The sequence below is a fragment of the Perna viridis genome, chromosome 8 (assembly GCF_037379345.1).
Source record: "Perna viridis isolate PV_CMFRI_1.1 ecotype Kerala chromosome 8, ASM3737934v1, whole genome shotgun sequence".
In the NCBI taxonomy this organism is placed as follows: Eukaryota; Metazoa; Mollusca; class Bivalvia; order Mytilida; family Mytilidae; genus Perna; species Perna viridis.
This window is the reverse complement of record NC_142452.1, coordinates 16,464,461-16,491,355: the sequence shown is the minus strand read 5'-3', so window position 1 is coordinate 16,491,355 and position 26,895 is coordinate 16,464,461. Positions and strand designations below refer to the sequence as shown.

The 26,895-nt window shown below is 34.6% G+C and overlaps 1 protein-coding gene across 2 annotated transcripts; it reads right to left on the bottom strand.

Moving 5' to 3' along the window:
* Window positions 1-262: 262 nt before the first annotated feature.
* On the bottom strand, window positions 263-26,437 carry LOC148609532 (sodium-coupled monocarboxylate transporter 1-like). 2 transcript variants are annotated; one of them, XM_088540824.1, is made up of 16 exons: window positions 25,986-26,437; window positions 25,334-25,402; window positions 24,473-24,524; window positions 23,711-23,778; window positions 22,910-22,990; window positions 16,075-16,148; window positions 14,986-15,126; window positions 12,489-12,618; window positions 10,783-10,871; window positions 10,288-10,400; window positions 8,645-8,715; window positions 5,573-5,659; window positions 4,805-4,977; window positions 3,188-3,288; window positions 2,903-3,012; window positions 263-1,725 (listed from the first exon to the last, which is right to left on the bottom strand). In XM_088540824.1, exons 1-16 carry the CDS (start codon window positions 26,331-26,333, stop codon window positions 1,393-1,395), a joined length of 2,040 nt encoding a protein of 679 aa, XP_088396950.1. In that variant the 5' UTR covers window positions 26,334-26,437; the 3' UTR covers window positions 263-1,392. The 2 variants fall into 2 exon arrangements, with proteins under 2 accessions (XP_088396950.1, XP_088396951.1); XM_088540825.1 differs by lacking the exon at window positions 5,573-5,659.
* Window positions 26,438-26,895: the final 458 nt, after the last annotated feature.

The following is a 26,895-nucleotide window of genomic DNA, read 5'->3' as shown; positions in this document are numbered from 1 at the left end:
GAAATTTTTGTATCCAATCAAAAACCGTGTTACTTCTGAAATCAAATTATGAAAATACATCCTACATTTAAATAGAGACCTTATAAAAATTACACATTGCCATTTTAAAAGTGTAAACCGTTCATGAACATAATGCTAAGGTCCGTCATAATACCCATTAGGCAACAATTAAGCATAACAAATAATGTTGTTTTTAAAAGCTAAAACGTGACCAATATTTCGTAGAACATCTGATTTTCTTCAGCGTGCATCAACTAACGAGTGAGTAAAACAACTTTTATTCATCTCTACATATACGTGCATTATCATTAATATGGTAAAATGAAAATCAAATACAGGACACAACATTGACCTATAGTACCACAGTCAAGGAATACTAGATATATTTGTTCATCATATCCTTGAAACCTTAAAAGTAATAGATTTTCTTGAGTATCAAACTTGTGATCTTCATTATGCACCTATTTTGTTTAGTTTTAGAGCTTTTTGTGATAAGAAACAAATGGGCACATACATAAAATCCTAATAAAAGTGAATTCAAAGTGAATAAACTGTAATTTTATTAAGTCGGTCAGAAAAAAAATTATAAAAAAGGATCAAATCTAAAAAAGTGAATTTAATGTGAATGAACTGTAATTCTATGAAGTCGGTCAGAAAAAAACAACATTTTTTTTAACAAAAGGATCAAATCTAAAAAAGTGAATTTAATGTGAATGAACTGTACTTCTATTAAGTCTGTCAGAAAAAAAAACCATTTTTTTATTCAAAAGGATCAAATCTAAAAAAGTGAATTTAATGTGAATGAACTGTAATTCTATTAAGTCGGTCAGAAAAAAAAATAAACAAAAGGATCAAATCTAAAAAAGTGAATTTAATGTGAATGAACTGTACTTCTATTAAGTCGGTCAGAAAAAAACATTTTTTTTAACAAAAGGATCAAATCTAAAAAAGTGAATTTAATGTGAATGAACTGTACTTCTATTAAGTCGGTCAGAAAAAAACATTTTTTTAAACAAAAGGATCAAATCTAAAAAAGTGAATTTAATGTGAATGAACTGTAATTCTATTAAGTCGGTCAGAAAAAAAATAAACAAAAGGATCAAATCTAAAAAAAGTGAATTTAATGTGAATGATCAAAAATAGTCACGCTCAACTATACTACTTTTACTACAAATATCAGTGACAAATTAAATTCTGAATGTACCATTTCCCGTCAAGAAGAAAGATGTTTCCTCCATTAAAGCATGGAATTTAGCAAGTAAAAAGTAATATATATATCTGATATTTATTTATATTGCATCAGTAAGTATTGCGTATTCAATCCTTCCATATCAAAAAAATTAAAATAAAAACAACTATTAATATATGTATTAACTATTAATGTAGTTCATTTTAGTCCTCATCAGACAAACGTTTAATTCCTTCTCCTTCATCGTCGTCATTTTCAATTGTATCATCTTTTACACCTATATCACTATTTTGAGAAGTTACATCACTGTTGTTTTGTTCTGACGAAAAATATGGAGTTTGTGGTATTGATTCATCCTTGTTGTGTACACTTTTGTTTGTGTCATCTTTGTCAGCAGTTATAACAGGGTATCCTGCAGAAAAGTCTACTTTATATGTATTAGAGTGACTTATTTCTGAAATATAACCATTAATCGTGGGCATTTCTCTGCGGCCTTTGACATCTAAAGCTGGTACATCTTTCAAAGTATTTAAAAGCTGAAAATTAAAACATTACAAAATATTTAGAAAAATAACGTAACTTGTTGTATATACGGTTTGTAAGTCTCTTTAGATTAATTTTCCACACCAGAATTTTCGATAAAGAACGTTTTGAAATCCAATGACCGATCTGAAATGTAATGCTTACTTCCGGGATGTTGAAAAGCTGCATTACAATGCAAATTTTTTTTTATAGCTTTTCTTAACCTTTTATCATGTGTATATATATATTTGTGGCATTTTTATCATTTTTGTTTTACACAGAATGATGTTTTGTTTTTAATATACTGATTTCAAAGCTATATAAGTGACAAATTTCAGTGCATTTGAATGGAAGGCTGTGACCCTTTTTCATGAAACCACATATTCACGTGAAGAGACTTACATACCCTATAGAAAAGATCAGTATGAATACCGAAACTGGAGAAGATATCTACGCAGGGGAAGACATATAAAAGGACAGCACAAACGAGAAAAAAACCCAATTTAGTAAGAGATATCAACAGCACTAATCGAAACTGGGATGCTCTCATATGCTCTGGAAAGGTTTCTACTTCTTTTATCATGCATTTGTGCTATTCATAGAAACTCAAATACAAGAACGTAAGATAACAAAACTATGTCCGGAAACTCCTATACTTTATAAAATAAGATCAGAAAAAAGTAATATATTATGTGTCAACAAGGGATAATCCCAGGTCATGGACAAATTTTGTAAACCAATAGGGACAACCCCTTCAACACTAAAGAACTGCACAGACACAATATATAAGGTGTCTGAATATCATCATCTCACTTGTCCAAAAGAGCATATGCATGTAATTAGAAATACTAGATACTTTAAAAGGTACCTCTTACCTTGACTTCATATTGAAATGGACAATGGGGAAAGCGTTCAAACAATCACTGTGACGCACGAATCGACTTGATTTCAAAATTATCAATTTTCCTGCCCTATGTAGTACATTGTTTTGATACGTATCATGCGTAGAATATACACCACTTTTACCTTTTTATATGTAAATAGCAAGAAAACTATTGTTCGAAAGTTTTATATTTGTTTTGAAATGTTATTGCATTTTTATTTGATCATTGCCAAAGTATCGGAGGTTACACATATAAATTGATACATTCGTCTTTGCTGGATGCAAGATAAAAAAAACTAAACGATTACCTCTTTCAATTGTCGTTCTTTTTTATTAGATGCAACCACAGGGCATAAACAATAAACCATCTTTTCCCAAAAGTGTAATAAGTATTTATCATCAACTTCGTGTTCGGCTCCTAAAAAAAAAAAAAGAATGCTTACACATTTTAATGATACAGAAAAAAAGGAGCGAAATCTGAAAAAAAAAATACCACAACACTGTCACAACGAGAATAAAAGTTAATTTGGAAAAAAATCCTTTTTGCAGATTGTTGATTTTTATTGAGCATTACTAATAAGCTGAATACCCACCAGTAAAACAACTGACTAAAAGTCCTATAACGACAACTATCACAATTCCAAGTCCACTAAACCAGATATAGGATAGCCCATAGAACTGTTGTAAACCTTCTCTGAAAATAGGATGAAGGAAGACTGTAAAAGAGACATCAGTTCTATTGCATTAGCTTGCTACTATATAATAAAGTTTTCATGATACTAGGATAACAAGATTATGATAACGATGCCATCAATCTATATTAACTGAAGCAAATACTAGGTGACCGTCCCGTGCAGGTCCGGGTGTTAAAAGAATAGGCCTGCAGCAGCGCTAAGCTTGTCGTAAAAGGCGACTAAATAGCGCTCAGAACCCTAGCCGGGGCTAGGGCGCTTTGCCCACAGAACAACTGGGATGTGTGCCCCGGGGGTTGAATGGGGTTTCCCTGGCGTGTTACATGCTGGGGTTGTCAGGTTATAATACGGAAAACCTGACCGCAAACCATAGTGGTGCACCGTGTTGGGAAAGATGCCACGTTCCTCGCACGTATTCTCTCGGAGTAGGAACCATAGGGCTCCGCCACAGCAGGCTAAATTGCCCGATCCTACCCACATCTCCCGATTTCCAGTGGCAATCAAAGTTTTTCGATCCCATTGTCCTTGTGTCCCATCCCTTTTTCATTTCATCATCAATTCATGTTCATTTTATCATCAATTTCATGTTCATCGTCTGAATATAGCTGAAATATTGCTGCTCGGACGTTAAACCCCAACAAACAAAACAAAACACCCCCAAAGCATTCGCTTCGTCCAAGGAAGTGATATTTGGCTGTGAAGAGAGTGCACTTTTCAACATATGTGAACATTTACATTTATTACTAAAACTTTGTAACACTGGCAATAAGCCAAATCTTTTGACGGAAGTGTGTTGTTTCATTCAATGTATATTCAAATAATAATGAACGATAGCCACTTTTAAAAGGTAAAAAAGGAACTAAATACAAATAAAATATGAATAAAACGTAAAAACAAATTGATAAATGTGAGCCAAAATTTCGGCCTTACAGCCTTCGTCAGGAGCAAATAGTATTAAGATAAACCTGTCAATCCCTACCACAGACAGAAGATTCCTTTCAAAACTGGCTTTCGTTCACAAATTCATTATTCTTATTGACGTTTAATTTCAGCAACTTTACAACATAGATTATTAATATTCAAATAAGTTATTGTTTCTCAGTGTTACTAAAATATATTTCAAAACGAACGTAAATGCCCTTTTGACGACCTCACCATCCCTTGGCAAAGTAATTGCTAAATCAAACATCAACGTTATGACCATAAGATGACTAATTAACAGACTGAAAATAATTGCAATACTTTCACCTTAGTTCCTATTAATATCTCATTAACTGCTGTTGGCAAAATAAGAATCTTGCTTACTGCACGAAAGCAACATTTTATTAATTCGGAATGAATATTTTATTCACACGAAAGTCAAACTTTAACTGGACATAAGAAATTTTGAACCAACTATACTATGAAATGCTTATTGGTGTTCATCTTGTTACAATATGAGTTTTGAACAAACCAAAGGAGGAAACTGAATACAGTAATATTGAAAAAATATACAATGCAGATAGTCAATATACTTACAATTCAATGCCTGTCAGTGTAGCATTAACTGTCGAGTGGTTGGAACTGATGATTGAAGAATTGCACCCTACTACAGATGTAGGCAATTTAAAGTTCTGAGGATCGTTGATGTACTTCCCAATACCACCCCACATAGCGAAGATGAACCCAACTACACCTCCTGTGATTGCACCCTGTTAGAATGAAACATTTATGATAAAGTATTTTCATATAGTCGTAATCGTGTGTTGTGTCCAAATTAAACAATAGAACGATTTGTTTTCCTTATCAAAAATTTTAAGTAAGTATTTGTAAAATCGAGGTTGATAATTAGTAAAAACCTGTAATTTGTTCGTTGAAATAAAAAGCGTTTACTTGCACTGTAGTCTTGTCAGTTTTTACCAATACATAACAGTACATTTTTGTAAATACCAGAAACAAATACCAGAAACAAATACCGGAGCGTCAACAATAATATTAATAATTAAATAATTCATATTTCAAATCTAGGTACAAGGCCTGAACGTGAAAACACGAAATTAATATTTTAGTTAACACCCCGAAAACATTGCATTTGTAATAAACCATAATAAAAAAGTTTAATGTAATAAATATATATAGGCTAGCTGGCCGAGTGGTCTAGGGCGCTGGACTTTGTGCAGGCGGTGTTGACATAGATGTCACAGCGGTACGAGTTCGAGTCCCGCGAAGGGAACGACCAAAATTTGAATAGATTTATATTTATATTTATATTTATATATATATATACATATACAGTAATAGACTTACTATCCAATTAGAAGAGGTAAAACAAGCTCCAAGAATGAACAGGCCAACTAAAGGGGCACCTGCTGCTCCATTCAATGTCAACGAAGCCTAGATAATACAGTCAAACGTGAATGGAGTTAGACCCATACAAATTAAATATATGTTGATTTGAAATAAATACTCACCAAATGCCAAAATATTTAATCACAAACAAATGATACATATCAATTAGTTATAAACACACTAAACTCGTGCTGAAAAATGACCACGTCAAACACAGAGCATGCTTATGAATTAGTCAATAGCTGTCTTAATACGTAAACCTAAAGGACGGACGTGATACATTTAGAGTCGTCGCATTTTCGTTCGTGCAAACACACTTCCTGATATAACTAGTTAATTGTCATACCTTTTTATATCCTTTAATCCGAATATTGACGTCGCGCAAGACAAATATTCTAAATATATAAGTTGATAACATACAAAAATTCTAGTCAGAAATACACTATACATGAAGTTTGTTTTTAAATATAACAATGGGCATGTGGTATGATTGCCAAAGAGACTGTCATACACCAAAAGTCAAACAATGAAAAGTTGAACTTCTACAGTTGGTCACCACATGGCCTTCAGCGGTGGGCAAAACCCATACCATAAAGCCAGCTGTAAAAGGTTCCAAAATAAATGAAATGAAACTATTCATTAAAGACGAAAATTTACATAATCTATTAAAAAACGTAAAACAAATAATAATGAACATTAAAAAAATCCCCAAAACCACTGGTCTACAGGTTCTTGCTATGGACAAGCACATTACGTATGTGTTTGTGAGCGCTCAATCCTCCCCGAACATAGGGCAATTGTGGGAAAATACAGCAACAAAAATCGAACAATAAAAATCTGATTTAAGATTGAGATCGATACATATACACTTAAAAAAAGAAGCTTATATCTACCTCCAATTTTGTTTGATAATCTATTTTTGTTAATATTATATTGGTCTTGACCTACATTTTTCATTTAAGTGTTGACATATTATGACTACTTTATATTTCACAATAACTTTCATACAGTTATTGTAATTTCTAGGTGGTTGATACCTATATAAAGATCTTAGCTGACCACGATAAACCAGCAGACAGCATATTCGTAAGATAAGAATATAATCCAATGGAGAATGTATAAAGACACTTCAAAGTGTAATCGGTAACAAAGAGAACTTTTAATTTCAACAAGAAATCACGACCATTGTAAAAAGTAAATCAGAAATAGATAATTGATGAGTTTGGACATCACGAAGTTGCAATAATAGTATATCATTAAATGACGCTGCAATTGTTTATTCACATACGTGCTCTGTCTAATAGCTGCAAACAGACTTAATAACACTGGTCTTCGATCAGAAACAGTGACAAGTAAAGTTGAAAGAAAATATAGGTGTTATAACAATTTTATTAATTGATATTATAAAGCACAACAATAAAGCTAGGTAATTGAATATAGGGTCATAGTTTCATAAAGTGTCCAAGGACTGAGCCATGTCTAAGGCCATGCTTAAGTCATGAGACGGTTAAGATTCGTCCTTAGATCGGTCTCAATCTTAGACATCAAGCAATATGTAAACATTAAAATAATAGAAAGGGGTAGATTTTCATACATACGCTGAGCAATTATAAAAAAACACTATTGGTACATGTATATCCATTTAAGTTTATTTATTTCTGTTGAAAATTTTGTTTGTCTTACGTTTCAATTCACTTTGTTTTAAGATAGTCCAAAGACTTGACTTGGCTTAATACACTTTATCACACGGGGGACATAGGGCGACCACTGCGGCTCTTGATCTCTCCCCAGGTCTTCCTAATCCTCTAAACTTTAGATACTAGACCCCTTGTTTGTGTATTTACCTCTTCTTATGCGGTCCGGGGGTTTCAGTCCAAGGCATGACGGGTCACATTGATGTTAATCAATTCCAACTTTCCCTCCATTTGTTTGGTCCTCTGTCACAGGCTCGTGTTACTTATTTTGATAGGTCACTTTATTCATAATTTGTCTTAGGCACCTGCTTAAGAAGACTAGTATTATTTTGTTGAAAGCTGAGGTAAGTCTCCATGTCTGATCCGCATAGAATGACAGATTTAGCAATTGAGTTGAAAAACCTGATTATTTTTTTTGATGTTCTGAGAGCTAAGCTCCTCAAGATTGGTTTCAGGATAGTAAAGGCTTCTTCGGCTTTCCTTTTTTCTTTCTTGAATGTCTTCGTCATCCCTCCAAATGTGCTGATGACACTTTAAAGATATGTAGATTGTCTTATGTCTTCAATGTCTATCTTTTGTTTGCTAGGATTATTTGCATTTATCCACATAGCTTTTGTCTTTGATGGATTAATGTGGTTGCTTGGTTTTGTGAATATTAATGGCAATATGAAAACTGACAAATATCGTCTGCAAAATCTAGATATTCTAGGCATGATTGTAATGTCCATTTGATGACCAAAGGTGTGCTGTAAGTTGTTCGACTTGCCCAGTCTATTACTATTAGGAACAGAAAAGTGGAAAGAAGACAGCCTGACACCAGTGAATACAGAAAAAGGGATCTGTAAGGCTGTGAATCCATCAGAAAGCTGTCGGATGATATATTTTGTTTTGCAGGAATACCATAATAGTCGAGGATGTTACATAATACTTGATGGTCAATACCGGCGAATGCCTTTTCGAAGTTTATCAATGTGAGGTATAATTATGTGTGCCTTTCAATTGTTTGCTGTTCTATGATGATTAGTAAGGTGACAATTTATTCAGTATACGATTTTTACGTATGTGTTGAATGAATCTTAGCGCTTGTTGACAAGTTTCCAGTATCTATTTCTTGTTTGGTTTGTCCCCAGGTTGTCTTCCTCAGTGTCTTCTAAAAAAGCAAAGTATTCCAAAGAGTGTCTTAAGATTTGTCCTCAGATTATATTTGGATCAATCTTAGAAAACCTTTGAAAACCAGGTCACAGTATGCATTTGAAGCATTTGATGGTTACTTAGCAACAGCCCGTCCTTCTTAATTTCGTTAACAGTAAATATATTCAATTAAATTGAAACTAACCTGTAGAACTGTGCCTCCCATAGTTCTGACAGCAAACGCCATGCCAATACCAAGACAACCAAAACAAAATACTACAACAGAATGTATAGAACTCAGGCACAAACGTACTTAAGGAATATTCAAATTTTGAACAGGTTATTCGAAATTCGAAAGCTTACAATTACAAACAGCGAAGTGGTTTATAAAAAGTGTAAACTTGCCCAAACCGGGTTTTTGACTATAACCCATTAAAAATTGAACATTCCTAATAATTTTATGTGTAATTGATGACATTTCCAAATTATATAAATAACTGATTTCCAATCAAAACGTTATTTTGTTTGGGATTATATGAATCGTGGAGTGCAAACCAATAGATATTAATGACGTCATAGTTCCAAACCAGATTATACAAGAGATGGGACACAAGGGCAATGGGGTCGACAAATTTTGATTGCCACTGGAAATAGGGAGAGGTGGGTAAGGTCGGGCAATTTAGCCTCCTGTGGCGGAGCCCTATGGTTCCTACTCCGGGAGAATACCACAGTAGGGTTCTTTAACGTGCAAGGAACGTGGCATCTTTCCCACACGGTGCACCACTATGGTTTGCAGTTAGGTTTTCCGTATTATAGCCTGACAACCCCACCATGTAACACACCAGGGGTACCCCATTCCACCACCTGGGGCACATATACCAGTTGCTCTGTGGGCAGAGCGCCCTAGCCCCCGGCTAGGGTTCTGAGCACTATTTAGTCGCCTTTTACGACAAGCTTAGCGCTGCTGCAGGCCTATTCTTTTGACACCCGGACCTGCACGGGGCTCCATTGAAAGAAACTGGATAATTCTAGGCACACTTTTAAAGCAAAGCATGTGCATTGGCATGATTGCCTACAATTAGGGTCAAGTGTTTTTTTAAGTAACAACAAACTTGAAGGACTATCAAAATTGGTTACTAGTATATTGGTACTGAATAAACAGATCTGGATTATCAAATTCTTTTGAGATGTTTACAATGTAACATATCTGACAATTGTCAATATATAGCTTTTTACAACCTATGAAACGTTAATGATAGAGCCAGGGGACAAAACTGACATAGCTTACAAATATAAACAAAGCGGTGGTCAAGATATTACAATTACTATATAAGAAGTAAACATGCTTACACAAAACTACGGTCCTGAAACGTAACAAGATCATTTTAAGAGAATTGTTTTGTCACTGGGAGTACTATTTCGTGATTTAACATGAGATTTGGTCTTCTGTGTAGATATGAGTTTAGTCCAGTATGAATTGGCGATCATTTTATGTTTATTTACACAATACAAAAAGCTAAAGTGTGGGGCTTCAAACATTAATTGCTCGACTAGACTGGCTTCAGATGTGTGAAGTTTTGTTCGGTACATTTTAGGATGGATAAACCAATACTCTGATAAGCGTGTGACGTTCACCTTATACGCTGCAGCCAGAAATGCACCAATCTTGAAAGTGACTGGTTTTATTCGATGTCATTGATTGTCAAACGACATTTGATTTGTAAGTCCGAGAGTTTCCGTGGCTTGTCTAGATCTGCAACGTTTAGCTACTAAGAAAGGAATCGAAAGCTTGCCGCATCATGGAGCTTGGCATAATTCTTCTGTATAAAATGAATAAGAAATACTAACCAAGGACTTTAGTTACAGCAGTTGCCTTATCATCAGAAACATTATTGAATCGTAGTTTCAGGAAATCTTCCCACGTCACAGCAGAAAGGGAACTCAGCATTGATGATATGGAACTAAGGGTTAAATATATCAAGTATTTTAGACTATGGTCGAATGTACGCAGAAACCGTTCAAAATACAAGACTGTTTTATGGTTAAAAAACAAAACAAATATGAAATGTAAAATACAAGACGTTACTCCTTCATGATTTTCTATCCAAAACATTTACCTACCACTCATTATTGTCTGGAACATGTACTGCTTCAATGAAAGTATTTCAATATTTTATGATAATGTGTGAAGAATATTGGACTACTAGCACACATGCGCTCTTTGAGCAATTTAGCTATGTTATTTGCATAAGCTGTCCCAACCCATGCGATATCGCATACAATCTTCCAAAAATTAGATATAATCGTTAAATAAAGTATATACAAATACTGTTACTTAGTTACCTCATCGCACCACTGAAAAGGCAAGCAACAAATAAACCAGAGACACCAGGAACACTCCTAAATAACTCAACAACAAACAGTGGAAGAAGCTGAAATAAGACTTGTAATCAACATCTATATGTTAAATTATAAAGTTTTAAACCGCTAATGATAAGCGACTTTTTGTATTCGTAGCTTTGGATGTATGAAACTCGTCAGCCACAAAATTCAGTAGATTGCAGACAGGACAAAGATTGTTTATCTTTAAAAATATTCAAACCAAGTTAAACTTAATGAGAAAATATAAAATTAAATTAAATTAAAAAAAGTTAAAATTAAAATTACCATGTAAGATGCATTTACAACAGTGTAATATCAGATCAATAATCTGATAGTACATAATTTTGGCGGGGTTATTTCTTCGCCAATTATAAAGTTTTATTAGCCAATGTCAGCAATAATTTTGATTAATGTTTCAGTCTTTGATGATACATGTAAGTAGTTGAAATCATATGCGACCTTCACCTTTCTCACAATGCTTGAGTAGGAAAATTCAAGTTCTACGTGAATTTTATATCAATGTTAATTAAATTAGATTGTGAATTAAAAAGTACATTAGGAAAAGGAATATAATGTAAACAAAATAAAGTGGAAAGCAATATAATCTATTTACGACACATTGCAATTTGATCATTTCATACGCAGTTAGCTTGTATCAACGACATTCTGAGTATTAGATAGACTTTAAGTCTTTAAAAACATAGTTTAAAAGTTCAATGCGCGCATAAAAGCGTACACATTATAAACGAATAAAATAAACTGAAAAATCTATTTAAAAAAATAAAAAAATAAAATAAAACAGGAATTATATCAATTAAACCTAAAGCTGGCTATCCCCACCCGACATTAAAGCTGGCTATCCCCACCCGACATTTAAGCTGGCTATCCCCACCCGACATTTCAATAAGTAATCTTCTGATTCTATTACAATAAATGTTCGATATGCCACCATTGGTTTCAAAACTATGATTATGTATTGGAATCAAAATTTAGATTTTTAACAAAATAAAATAAACAAAAATCCTGCCACATTGGAATATGGGATAAAATTATAGATACATGAGTTAAAATAGAAAAGAGATTTGTTATTTTTTTTAAATTGAATGTAGATCAATCCTTTAACACAGCCACAGATTGATTGATTATTGGGGTTTAACGTCCGAGCAGCAAGATTTCAGCTATATGCAGGCGATGAACATGAAATGGGATGATAAAATGAACATGAAATGGTGACGATGAAACGAAAAAAGGGATAGGACACAAGGACAGAGCACCTAGCCCCCGGCTAGGTTTCTGAGCACTATTTAGTCGCCTTTAACAAGCTTAGCGCTGCTGCAGGCCTATTCTTTTGACACCCAGACCTGCACGGGGCCTTTCACACAGAACACCATTTCTGGATATTTCATAAATTTAAAATAAATATATATTTTCAACATACAAGGAAAATCAAATAGAATGCAATACCATTTTAAGTTTCCAGTCTCCGAGTAGTACAAAACAGGGTATCTTATATTGTTACTTGTAATGCCCACTTTCATGACATAGTGATCACGTAATTCGAAATTCCCGCCCATGGAAATTCAATTATATTGGTTCTTACAGTAAAAACTCAGCCTATATACACTGATAAAAGATAGAGTTTGCGTTTTGTAAGACATTGTATTCACCTGATTTGCATTGTCAGCTTCCGTGGTCTGTAGTGGATCACATGTGGAATAGTAGGCATACATGACAACTCCGGTGAAGGAACATAAGGTTATCAAAATAAACATGAAAGGTACATTCAGTAAGAGGGCTCTGAAATAAATGTCAAGATCCATGTAATCTAAATATATTTGCTTAATTCAAACGGAAACATTTCAATGTATGAAGAACAGACAACATGTGAACACTCACGTCTACACGTATAATCGCGATTACATTCATCCAGCTGTGTGCTTTCATTTACGTTTTAGGCTCTATACTAAACATAAGCAAATGATAAGGACCCTGAAGGAAAATGACAAAGGCGGTCTTTTTATCAAAATTAAAAATAAAAATTAACTGTTGAAAACAATTAAAAAAGTCAAAATATAGTAGTAAGGAGTATTCACATATAGCATGTAGTGCTCCAAGCTCTTTCCTGGGGCTCCGGTCCTGGCATTTCGTAGATCTAGAACCCTAAGAGATGCCCTAGTAAGAGCATAGATTTCATCTCAGCCCAAACAAAATACAACGGGCCAGTGTCGACCATGTTGAGATAAAAGATGTAAGACCTGAACCCAGATACTGCACACCAAAACGTTTAAAAGCTACTGCACTAGAAAGGAATTTGCCATTTTTAGCGACGTGACTTGCAAAACTGAAAATACCATATACCTTCTCCAGTGCCGATGTGGTATGCAGTACGTTGGCAAAACTGAACAACCTTTCAACGGCTGTATGAATGGTCATCACAGTGACTACAAATGCAAACCAGACCTCCCTCTAAGTCGCCATCTTAGATCCGCCGGACACACCCAGGAGGATCTCCACAACATTGTTGTTACGATCATAGAACATAATAAAAACTGGTCAAAATGTAAAAGAGTGTCTCGGGAAAGCTTTTGGATGAAAAAATTACAAACAACTTCTCCAGATGGAATAAACGAGAAAAAATAATCCATTTTTAGGTCTTGGTCTAAGACTGGTACAGCACTACATGCTATACATCAATACTCCGTACTACTATATTTTGACTTTTACTAAATTGTTTTCCACAGTTAATTTTCATTTTTAATTTTGATAAAAAAAGACCGCCTTTGTTATTTTGATTCAGGTTCCTTATAATTTGCTTCTGAATCTGTTTTGATCTTGAACTTTATGAGTTTTATGCTGACGAAGGATATCAGTTATCTGAAATATTCAATGTAAATTGTACCAGCCTTTGGTGATGTTAAACATATTTAGACGTTTATTTAATTAATTGTTATGTTTTGCATCGTTTTTAATGAACCATCACTGTGCTACAAGATTGAAGGCATCACTACAGAAGTTTTATGGTCGTCATCATGAACTCGTGGATCGTTATGGTGTATCCATCAGCACCATGAAAACTGATTTATTCAACGGGTCATAGTTTTCCTTTCCTCGTTTGTCTACCCCGGAATTGACTTTTTATGAGCAACTCGGCGGGTGTTTCTAGAACAGCAGAGGACGCTTACCCTACCGGTGCACCTGGTCCATGCTCCCAGTTTTTAGTGCAGTCCGAGTTGCTCATTTACTTTTGTTACTTTGTATGTATGATTTTAGTTACTTTATGTTCTTTGTTGTGTATGTCTGTTTTCCATGTCTGGTCTTTGTCCCTGGATTACATTCTTTTGATTACCGCTATAACCTTGGTTCCCTTGATTACTCTTTCAGACCTTTCTATACGTTTACATATCTTCCCTGTATCAATATGATCCGATGGAGCAGTGTAGCGAATGGAGTCGTCACATTCTGAGACGTTTGTATAATATTGATTTGTTGTGACATGCATCATTAATTTGATCCTCTATCCTACATAATAACATCTAAATGAACTGTCGTGTACTACCATACATCGTGTAGTGAGTTACAGCCCTAGATTAATCCTACGAGCACGAATGACACCAGCGAAAGCTGTATTTTTATATGGCCGAGTGGTCTAGGGCGCTGGACTTTGTACAGGCGGTGTTGCCATAGATGTCACAGCGGTACGAGTTCGAGTCCCGCGGAGGGAACGACCAAAAATTTACAGCGCAAATTTGACAGTTCTAACATCGTTGGGATTTTTTCAGACCTTTCTATATATATATATATATATATATATATATATATATATATATATATATATATATATATATATATATATATATATATATATATATATATATATATATATATATATATATGTGCTCATATAGTTTTATGAGTTTTATCCTGAGGAAGAATATCAGTTATCCGAAATATTCAATTTAAATTTTACCATGTTCTGGTGATGTTAAACATATTTAGACGTTTATAGATATTTATATATATAAATATATATTAATATATATTAATAACTTTAGGGAGGAAAGGTAGACAAGAGTAAGAAACATTGATGGAGTAAAGTGGCATTTTTAATACATTTGATTATTTAATCCGATTATTAAACTGTTAAAGTTATCAATTTCAACATACAATTTAGCTTCCTTAAGGGACCTTGCTGATGAGAACCTCTGTACCATTTGTTGGTCAACTGTATAAGGTGGTAACCATACAAAGTATATACCAATGACAAGGGACCAAAAAGTATGCCGAACATGTGGATCCATATCAAACCTGTGAAATAAAGGGAGAGTAATATAATCAGAACAAATATGGATGTTCAACGAATATTTTGTTAACTAGTAGGTCATGTAAATTATTCAGATGAATTCGTACATTAATTGTTATTGTACCAAGTGAAATACCTACAGTCAATGTGTACAGGTGTCGTCATAATCCACTCGTTGGTTTGGGATGAGTTGCGGATGGGAAAGTAGTCTCCCGTGGGCGACGAATAACAAAATGCATGTTAACCATATAAACATCCAAACTTGCATTTAGATGCTCAATGGCTAAATGTGAAAAAGAATGCGCGAGTGTTTAAACGAGTTCCATTCAGCGGCTTCGAAGAAATCGTGGATGAGAAGTTTTCGTGACCCTTTGTCGACGAATGAGAACGTCAATATTTTGAATCTTATAAACCTAGAAGTCATTCAAATAGAATCGCACAACAGAATGTATACAATGGCATCACTCGATAATGAATGTGTGCAAGTTTCATCTTCGAAATTCATTGAACACCATCTGAGGATATACAAAATACGATGAAATGTAGTGCCGAAGAACGGACGGACGGTAGTCACGTTATAACTCACATTTTTCAAATCGCAAAGGAGGCAGCAGAAGAATATTATAGGAATGACATCAACACTGAATGTTATTTTTGTGACATTTCTCAGTAATACGTTAATGGCATGGATAAAAGAAATCCCAGAAACTTCTATGCTTGAATTTATCGCCTAGTTGCAATAATACAACAATTATTTTGACAAACCAATATTCAGCTTGACTTTAGTCATTAGAAGATAACATTTCTTCAAATTAGTTTGAGATGTCCACCCTGACTTTATAGGGAAACTGTTGTCAATATTTTATTACCATTTCCCTCACATTGACGATTTATCAAATGCATTGAATTTAATGAGATCTTTTGTTTCTCTTACCAACAACAAGTAAACATACCGAAAGAATTCAATCCGTTCGTTTTTGTCAGCAATATCCCACAAGACATCGCCTCCTCCAATATCTATGGATCCCTGTAGGTATTATCACATGTTTTGAATGTATAATTAATGCATATAAAATAAGTACTGGTTATCGGGTAAACGATTAAGCGAGTTTAATGAATGTTCAATTAATGTAACGTGGATTCCGGAATTGTGTCCGGTTTTCGACAAGAACTTTATAATGCTTACGTCAGTAACCTGTTACGTCATTGTCAGCGTTCATAATGGCAAACGTTTCTCAAAAAAATGAAATGAATGCAATTCAACATCTTCAAACTGAATAACATGGAATGCTCGAAAGGAGAGAAGTGAGGAGAATGTGCAATATCGACTGATCCCTCTACTTGAACCAGTCTACGTCGATTCAAACTCGAGCTAGAAAAAGGACCATTTGGTGGACTCTTTGTCAGTTCTGTTTATAAATCTCGGTAAGTTAACTACTTCACTCTTCAAATAGAGAGTTTAATTTTGTTTTTGTTCCTCTTCGTAGGTTGTACGTTCTTGAAGTTCAGGAAAATGCATCATTTTTATTTGTAGCCTGTTTGTATGAAATTATATTCATAGGTTACTTCACCTTCAACATTTGCAATAATATTACTGTGTACAGTCGTTTGCCATGAATGAGTTCGTAAAATGGCGACGTCGTCAAAACTCACAGACCCCACCAACATTATTTTGTCTAATTCCTTATTAAATAGCTAAATACAACATGGATTTTCCCTGCACTACTCTAAACTTAGAATCGCCTCTCAGCAGGTACCCGAATTTCGGTTATTCCCCTTTGGTAAACAAAAATATTGTCTGCTTGGCAACATTGCTTGGCAACATGGCTCGGCACGGAAAAGAAATGACAAAGAAGCAAAAAGAAATCATAATTACCATGTCAAATGACGGAATTTCCAGTTATGAAATTGCTCATGCAACCAAACTGAATAGCAGAACAATTAAAAAATTTCTCAAGCGGTGGCGAGAAAGAGGAGACATCGAAAATTCACCTCGAAGTGGAGGACCTAGGACGACAACACCGAGGGACGACAGGATTTTGTTTTGGTCGGTAAAGTCCAATCGTAGATAAACATTAAGAGATCTTACTGCTAGATTTAATGCTAGAACTGGATGTGATTTGTTTACCAGAACTGTTTGTAGACGATTATTTCATGAGGGGTACAAACGCCGGATCATTTCCAAGAAAACCACAATATCTGTGGTAAATCGTGAGAAACGAAGGCGCTTTTGCCGAGAAAAAATTCACTGGACAGTTCAAAATAATTGGTCTTCAATTATTTTTAGTGATGAAACAAAGATAATGTTGGGAAGAAACAATACAATTTATGTCTGGCGCAAATCTACCGAAAGATTACGTCCAGAATGTGTTGGTGTTCGTGGGGACTTGGAGACTAATTGCCATGCATCAATGATGTTTTGGGGCTGTATAACGTACTATGGATTGGGGACTGGGGATTCTTACACCTGTGCAAGGAAACATAAATAGCGGAAAGTATATATCTGTTCTTGATGATTTTTTTGTGTGTCCTGTTGTTGCTCGGCACTTCTCAAATCGTCGATGGACTTTTCAAGAAGACAATGCACCTTACCACGTCTCGTTGCGGTCAAATCAATGGAAGCAGGAGAATGATATAAATACTTTACCATGGCCACCTCAAAGTCCAGATATCAATATTATTGAAAATGTGTGGAAGGTGGTTAAAGTTCGGGTTCAAAGAAGAGTAAATGAAATTAATGACGCTTCCGACCTGGAAAGAGTGGTTCTTGACATTTGGTTGGTCTACCTTTGCACTACATTAGAAGCCTTTACGCAAGTTTGCCAAAGAGAGTACAGACTGTATTACGTTCACGTGGACATATAACAAAGTATTAATGTTTTCATGTAAGTGTATTTAAGCTTTTACAATAGAAATATGCATGGTATTATTGTCATTTTATTATCTAGACAGTTCGACGTCGGCCATTTTGAGAACTCATTCATGGCAAACGACTGTAGGTAAACTATGAAACGCTAGTTTTGTCTCCGCAGGGCAGTGCACAGGTTTTTTTTCTATATTAAATGGGTATGAAAACTAAGCAAACGAATTATCTACATATATGACAAGCTGGCGTTACTCTTAAAGCAACAATTGAAATTTCTGTTATCGTACATGTATGTGGCATTTACGGCTTTATTGCACCGCTGAAATGTGACTTTCGGCCCCGCATCAGTCCCCCTTGCAGGAGGAACTATGTAGTAGGTCAAATTATGTCTAAATATTGCTGTCAAATAGAAAATTCTGCGTTCCTCCTAGAGGCTTGATGAGGAAATATGTGTATATTAATTCGTGGAAGTACGCACATAAAATGTTTTGTTAAATGTCGGGCACTTGGGAGTTAGTCGCAAGAGGCAGTATGGCAAAGTAAAAGCAAGAAAACATTGATTATCTAGGTATTGACAGACCTAGAAATAGGAACAGTGACCACAAAATCAGAAATTGAACCAAATCTGACACTTAAGGGAAATATATAAAACCGATACCCCATTACAAGGGTTTCCGATACATGATATATGGTTAGTTCCTTAAGTTAACCAGTTTATATCAAGGAGAAAGAACATTACGAAAGGGGACAGACATATTTCGAATACCTTGAATTACAATTATTTACAATAAGATGTATCACGTCAGGCTAAGTATTAAATCAAGTACTTTAAGCGTTACGCCCACAAATTTTCAGAACGGTCAGTTTTGCGCACAAAACAGTAAAAAGCCATGTTGTACTTAGGTTAGAACGTGAGTATGTAGCACGAAATTATCACCAGAAACCTAAATTTCTGTTGTATTTCATTTGCACGTGTTTAGAGTCTGTGAGTTACTTCTTTTATCCCGAGTCAAACAATTAAGTACTTCTCCGTCTAAGATTCAGGCAAAATGTGTATAAGGTGTGGCACATGAAGAAAAAATACACAGACATTTTATTGCATAACACAAATATTTATACCTCATAACCTCGAGAAATTACTGTCAAAGAGTAATCAAGGGAACCAAGGTGATAGCGGTAATCAAAAGAATGCAATCCAGGGACAAAGACCAGACATGGAAAACAGATATACACAACAAAGAACATAAAGTAACTAAAATAATACATACAAAGTAACAAAAGTAAATGAGCAACTCGGACTGCACTAAAAACTGGGAGCATGGACCAGGTGCACCGGTAGGGTAAGCGTCTTCTGCTTTTCTAGAAACAAAGTAGTTGAAAAGTTTGCCTTTTTAAGATATTGATAGGTCAAATTTAGTTGAAATGCACTATAGAAAATTGGCTGTAAAATTTTCCCGAACTTTTTCCTTATATAGGCAGTAAAAAAATATCTACATTACCAATGCTTCAGGATAAATTAAATTAGCTATTCAGTTGTTTTCTAGATGTATTGAATATATTTGAGGCAAAAAAAAAAGAGACCAAATTGAGAAATATGATATGCCACCCATTGCCTGATTCTTACACAGAATGATACTTAACAGGTTTTGATTAGTTTGTTGAGTTCTTACAAGGCTACTAGATAGTCTACTGTTGTTCTTATATAGTCGAACTAGATAGTCTACTGTTGTTCTTGTGTGGTCAAACTAGATAGTCTACTGTTGATCTTGTGTGGTCGAACTAGAGAGTATACTGATGTTCTTATATAGTCGAACTAGATAGTCTACTGTTGATCTTGTGTGGTCAAACTAGATAGTCTACTGTTGTTCTTATATAGTCGAACTAGATAGACTACTGTTGCTCTTGTATGGACCAACTAGATAGTCTACTGTTGTTCTTATATAGTCGAACTAGATAGTCTACTGTTGTTCTTGTATGGACGAACTAGATAGTCTACTGTTGTTCTTATATAGTCGAACTAGATAGTCCACTGTTGTTCTTGTGTGGTCGAACTAGATAGTCTACTGTTGTTCTTATATAGTCAAACTAGATAGTCTACTGTTGTTCTTATATAGACGAACTAGATAGTCTACTGTTGTTCTTGTATGGACGAACTAGATAGTCTACTGTTGTTCTTGTGTGGTCGAACTAGATAGTATACTGATGTTCTTATATAGTCGAACTAGGTAGTCTACTGTTGATCTTGTGTGGTCGAACTAGATAGTCTACTGATGTTCTTGTGTGGTCGAACTAGATAGTCTACTGTTGTTCTTATATAGTCGAACTAGATAGTCCACTGTTGTTCTTGTGTGGTCGAACTAGATAGTCTACTGTTGTTCTTATATAGTCGAACTAGATAGTCTACTGTTGTTCTTGTATGGACGAACTAGAAAGTCTACTGTTGTTCTTATATAGTCGAACTAGATAGTCTACTGTTGTTCTTGTATGGACGAACTAGATAGTCTACTGTTGTTCTTATATAGTCGAACTAGATAGTCTACTGTTGTTCTTGTGTGGTCGAACTAGATAGTCTACTGTTGTTCTTATATAGTCAAACTAGATAGTCTACTGTTGTTCTTATATAGACGAACTAGATAGTCTACTGTTGTTCTTGTGTGGTCAAACTAGATAGTCTACTGTTGTTCTTGTGTGGTCGAACTAGATAGTACACTGATGTTCTTATATAGTCGAACTAGGTAGTCTACTGTTGATCTTGTGTGGTCGAACTAGATAGTCTACTGATGTTCTTGTGTGGTCGAACTAGATAGTCTACTGTTGTTCTTATATAGTCGAACTAGATAGTCCACTGTTGTTCTTGTGTGGTCGAACTAGATAGTCTACTGTTGTTCTTATATAGTCGAACTAGATAGTCTACTGTTGTTCTTGTATGGACGAACTAGATAGTCTACTGTTGTTCTTATATAGTCGAACAAGATAGTCTACTGTTGTTCTTGTATGGACGAACTAGAAAGTCTACTGTTGTTCTTATATAGTCGAACTAGATAGTCTACTGTTGTTCTTGTGTGGTCGAACTAGATAGTCTACTGTTGTTCTTGTGTGGTCGAACTAGATAGTCTACTGTTGTTCTTATATAGTCGAACTAGATAGTCTACTGCTGTTCTTGTGTGGTCGAACTAGATAGTCTACTGTTGTTCTTGTGTGGTCGAACTAGATAGTCTGCTGTTGTTCTTGTGTGGTCGAACTAGATAATCTATTGTTGTTCTTGTGTGGTCGAACTAGATAGTCTACTGTTGTTCTTATATAGTCAAACTAGATAGTCTACTGTTGTTCGTGTGTGGTCGAACTAGATAGTTTACTGTTGTTCTTATATAGTCGAACTAGATAGTCTACTGTTGTTCTTATATAGTCGAACTTGATAATCTACTGTTGTTCTTGTGTGGTCGAACTAGATAGTATACTGATGTTCTTATATAGTCGAACTAGATAAGTCTACTGTTGTTCTTGTGTGGTCGAACTAGATAGTCTACTGTTGTTCTTGTGTGGTCGAATTAGATAGTCTACTGTTGTTCTTATATAGTCGAACTAGATAGTCTACTGTTGTTCGTGTGTGGTCGAACTAGATAGTCTATTGTTCTTGTATGGACGAACTAGATAGTCTACTGTTGTTCTTATATAGTCGAACTAGATGGTCTACTGTTGATCTTGTGTGGTCGAACTAGATAGTCTACTGTTGTTCTTGTGTGGTCGAACTAGATAGTCTACTGTTGTTCTTATATAGTCGAACTAGATAGTCTACTGTTGTTCTTGTGTGGTCGAACTAGATAGTCTACTGTTGTTTTTATATAGTCATACTAGATAGTCTACTGTTGTTCTTGTGTGGTCGAACTAGATAGTCTACTATTGTTCTTGTGTGGTCGAACTAGATAATCTATTGTTGTTCTTGTGTGGTCGAACTAGATAGTCTACTGTTGTTCTTGTGTGGTCAAACTGGATAGTCTACTGTTGTTCTTGTGTGGTCGAACTAGATAGTCTACTGTTGTTCTTATATAGTCGAACTAGATAGTCTACTGTTGTTCTTGTGTGGTCGAACTAGATAGTCTACTGTTGTTCTTGTGTGGTCGAACTAGATAGTCTACTGTTGCTCTTATATAGTCGAACTAGATAGACTACTGTTGTTCTTGTGTGGTCGAACTAGATAGTCTATTGTTGTTCTTGTATGGTCGAATCCTCTTTATGTAGATGCAAATTTTGACACAAGATGTAAGAAGTTGAGAAACATTATTACTGTATGATGCGTGAAGAATATTATTTATGGTTTCGCATCTTCAATTGTACACACAATTTACGAGACTGTTTATGGAGTTTATCAAATATGTGCATATATGTAAGAAGAGGTGCGTTTTGGAATAGACATGGGAAACAGACACACAACAAAGAATATAAAGTAACTAAAATAATACATATATGTACGAAATAACAAATATAAATGACTTGGACTTCACTAAAACTGGGAGCATGGACCAGGTGCACCGGTAGGGTAAGCGTCCTTTGCTTTTCTAGAAACACCCAATGAGTTGCTCATAAAAAGTCAAGTCCAGGGTAGACGAAAGAGGAAAAAGTAATTCAAAAGACAAAAAAAAAACAAAACAAAAAAAAACAGAAACAAAAACAAAGCCATAGTTATGTTCCAAACACGTAGTGGGGGAACATACGTTAATTTAATAGATATTACAAGGGTTTCCAGTCGGTTCTATTGAAAAATGAAAAATGACCGCCATTCAAAGATGGCCACCGGCTGAAAACTGAAATAATTCCAAACAATTCGAAAATATCATAGAGCCGTAGAAACTGATCTTGGGAATTCTTGTGACAATGGGAACTTTTAGGAAACATCTGTGTTGATGTCCAGCAATTAAAGTTACCTTGATGATGACAGCCAACATCCCAGCTAACATTACCAGTGTTTGGAATACATCAGTCCAAATAACTGCTTTGAGTCCTCCCTACAACGAATCGTGAAGAAAAACAAAAGAAAGATATAAATTACAAGTATAAATCAATATATTATAAACGAGTCCAGTGTTACCAACTGAATAAATTTTAGTTTAATGTCGCAAAGGCTTCTAAGAAATATGTAGTATTATGGACATTGTCCATTTACTGGGATATTAAAAGAAAATTAAATCTAAAACCGGAGTATCATTATGTATAGAAAATCGGGAAGGGGTGGGTAGCGTGGGGTGAAAAACATTTAATCAAGGCCTTACAAGCCTATTATTGAAGAAATCACGTAGTAAAGAAACATGACAGACAGAATCCACCATTGTGTTATTTAAAGCGTCAAGATTGAATACTAGCAAGTACCAATGATGATACTTGCTGCATACTACCCAGAATTAGCCGTTTCTAATTTCTAGATGATATTGTGTTAAAGTCATAATATCCCAGCTTACAACTATGGTAGAAGATAACTGTGGATTTCAATTGAAAGATCTCGGATTTTAAATCCAGTAATAAAGAGGCGGATTAAACGGAAATGACATAAGTCTTTTTTTTCATAATATTTCTTTTTCTACCATAACAGAAGATCTTGATATTGTACTTCAAAGTATTATTATTGTACTCTCCGCAAATTGTAAAGTTTTCTATCATTTTATTTCCGAAAACTGATTCATGTCATCAGATTGGGGATTGCTATTGATATATATGTAATAGATACTTACTAGAGTGGTATAAAATGTACACACCCCTCCTACAATTAAGATAATGGCCCACTCAGGAAATGGTGTCACTGAAAATGTATAACGATTACAGACTAGGCATCAATTTCTTATATCAAGGAGAATATAAATACATGTACGTTTAACTGATTCTGTACGAAATATTTAATACAGATCCATGTGAGAATCAGGCAAACCATATGAACAAATATGTATAAACAGGCATGTAGAAATCTTAAGAGCCGGAATTATATTAAGCGCAATGTTAGACACATGTACAGTTTCTATTCCCTTTCAATTGCAGATCAAGAATATTCTAATGATGAATTAACATACATGTATACGTTTGAAAAAATAGTTGAAGTGTACTGTTTAGATTTCGTATATTTCCCAATGAAACATTACCCCTCCCTCACACTACACTTTGTCTTTGTGTCAAGTTTGTTTCCCGTGTGCACCGGAAGTACTTTAGGAAACAACAATCAGCAACTCTCTGGTGAATCTGCTAGTCGAAATCACTGAGTTGAGACCCTTTAAATTATTCTTGAATTCAGCGATTCCATTGGCAATCGTTCGTCTAAGAGTGTGTTTTTTCGGGAAGTACTTAGTCCTCAGTTTTATCATACATTATGTAACAAATTTATTGTTTAAATGAAAATAGAATGTTTTGTTTATGTACATGTATATACATGTAAAGAAGAGAGAAATAAACATTCTGTTACCCTAATATTTGTTACGTATGACGGTATATGTTAAATACAGTACCTGCACTCAATGCTGTGGAAGGACCAAATAGAACAATACCCATACCAATAGTCTGAAAATATGTTACAACGGTATAAATTTAGCTCTCTGAGGTGTTTAGTATTTCGACGCATCAAACCCGATCATCATACTTTATTGAGCAATGTCTATCGGCTTGAACTCGTCCTGGTGAAACTAAATTTTGTGCATTTTCTGTCCAAGAAATCAAAACTACACAAGTTGAATCTAGTGCATCACATTCACGGGCAAGTGTTATATGAATCAGCGTAAAAATATTATGTTTCAAACATGCATGTCACGCCCACTTATGCATTAATATTTAATTGTCAATCATAGTTGTTCTCTCTACTCAAAATAACCACAGCTCTTAACTTTGATTTTACAATTCCTCTATAAGAAATGGGAATTTTACATTTGCTTTTTTCATATAGCATATATTTTGGATGCATGTGTTATTTGTGGCGTGTTTCAATTAATCAAGTATTTACTCAAACAGTTTTAGATTCCCTATTTGATACCGGGATACATGTAGTTTTATTCTTTAAATGCTTGATTATGAAAAGGTGCAATATAAGCAGAACGTAGTGCGTAAATGGTTTTTCATTGCTATTGCTAAAGTAATTATCTAAAAGGTAGTTTCCAAATGCGTGCAACTCCAATCAAATGAATTTCCCATTTTGTAAGTCAATTATTCGCTTACATGCAGACTTTTTCCATTAACAAAATCACATACATTATCAAACGAACACTTTATAAAGTGAAGACCAACGAATATAAAATTTGTAATGTTCTGTAACAGTGATGCATTAGGTCAAAATGTGCAAAGCATTGTGTCCCAAACGCTTTCATTTTCATACTTACTGTTCTAATGATGAAGATAACAGCTCCAAACAATCGAACGGCCTTGGATTTATATCGTTCCTCTAAGTACTGAAAATAAGTAAACGTCTAAATGTGCTCGCAAATTAATGAAAACATTACATTTATAGCATAAGCATTTACAATATCTGAAAGGATTTCTCTGTTGTCTCGACGATAAATTTTTACCACCAACGCAATATTTAGGTTATTTGTTTTTTCTGAATTGCATGAACCGTCAATCAAAACCTTCCATACTCAGATTCATTCATATCAGCTTTCCTATTTTACACTATTTTTCTACATATGTTTTTCGATCAGTTCTGAAGTTTACTTAGCTGAAATATATTTAGACGTATGATTTTTACTTATCCACGGAACGAATGTTAACTTTAATTATTTTGGTATGCAACTGAGTAATGTTTATACATGTACCATAAAATTAATCTCATGACACCCTTTGAATTCTACCATTAATATCTTTGAATATATACTTATCATAGATCATTGATTTGCATGATCGTGTTCCTGGTAATGTTTACGATCCAATCTACAAAGCATTAATTAACTACTATTACTACAGGCGATCATTATCTACTGTCAAAGAAAGGCTTCACAGCCTTGACTCCGAGTCATCTTTTTAATATATACTTACTTGAAATACACTAACGACTTTTAACTTGAAAAACAATGGTCCGAAAAGAAGGGCACCCGTAACTGGAGCTAAGATAGCACCAAATACTGACATCCAGTACTGTGTTCCATACATATATATTTCTGCTGGTGTACCAAGCAAAGTCGAAGCTGAGAAGAAACTAGCTAGCACAGACAAGGCAACCGGAAGTGATCGCATGCTTTGATTTGCCATTAGAAACTCCTTTGTACTTTTTTGTTTTCCACCAGCACAAGCATGGTAAATCCCGATACCCATAGAAATTACTAACATCCCGCCAAAAACAATGTAGTCTGCGTAATGAAAATTGTGCCCAGTGTCCGTGGTCATTTTACTCGGGAGCCGAAATATTGGGAAAAGAAGAAAAATAATAATCAAGCAACCTAGTTTCAGTTTAAATCAGTTAAAACAACTGTCTTCGTGCGATAACCTTATATCTACCATGTGTATACAGCCTAGGATATTTCTATACGATTAAGGTATGCGTTTATACTTTTACACAAAGTAAACATGTTAATCACTTCAACATACAGGTATACATGTCCTATACCCTTTAGTATTAGCACTGCACCTGTTTGCTTTTTAATTATTTACCAGTATATCTTAACCGACCTTCGCTGTCTTATTGTGTGGAAAATGTAAACAGTTATCTAACTTGTACCCGAATTAGGACATGGACTTTTCTCATCTTTAATGTATAAGGAATTCAATAAAATATTAATACAGTATCTAGGTGGCAGTGAACCAACCTATTTTCATGGTTTCGATTGGTTACAAATTGGCCTTTTCAGACAAAAAGTAAAAGCAAATCCAGATGTTTTAGATTTGTTTTGTTTTCTGTGAAAGAGTAATCAAGGGAACCAAGGTTATAGCGGTAATCAAAAGAATGTAA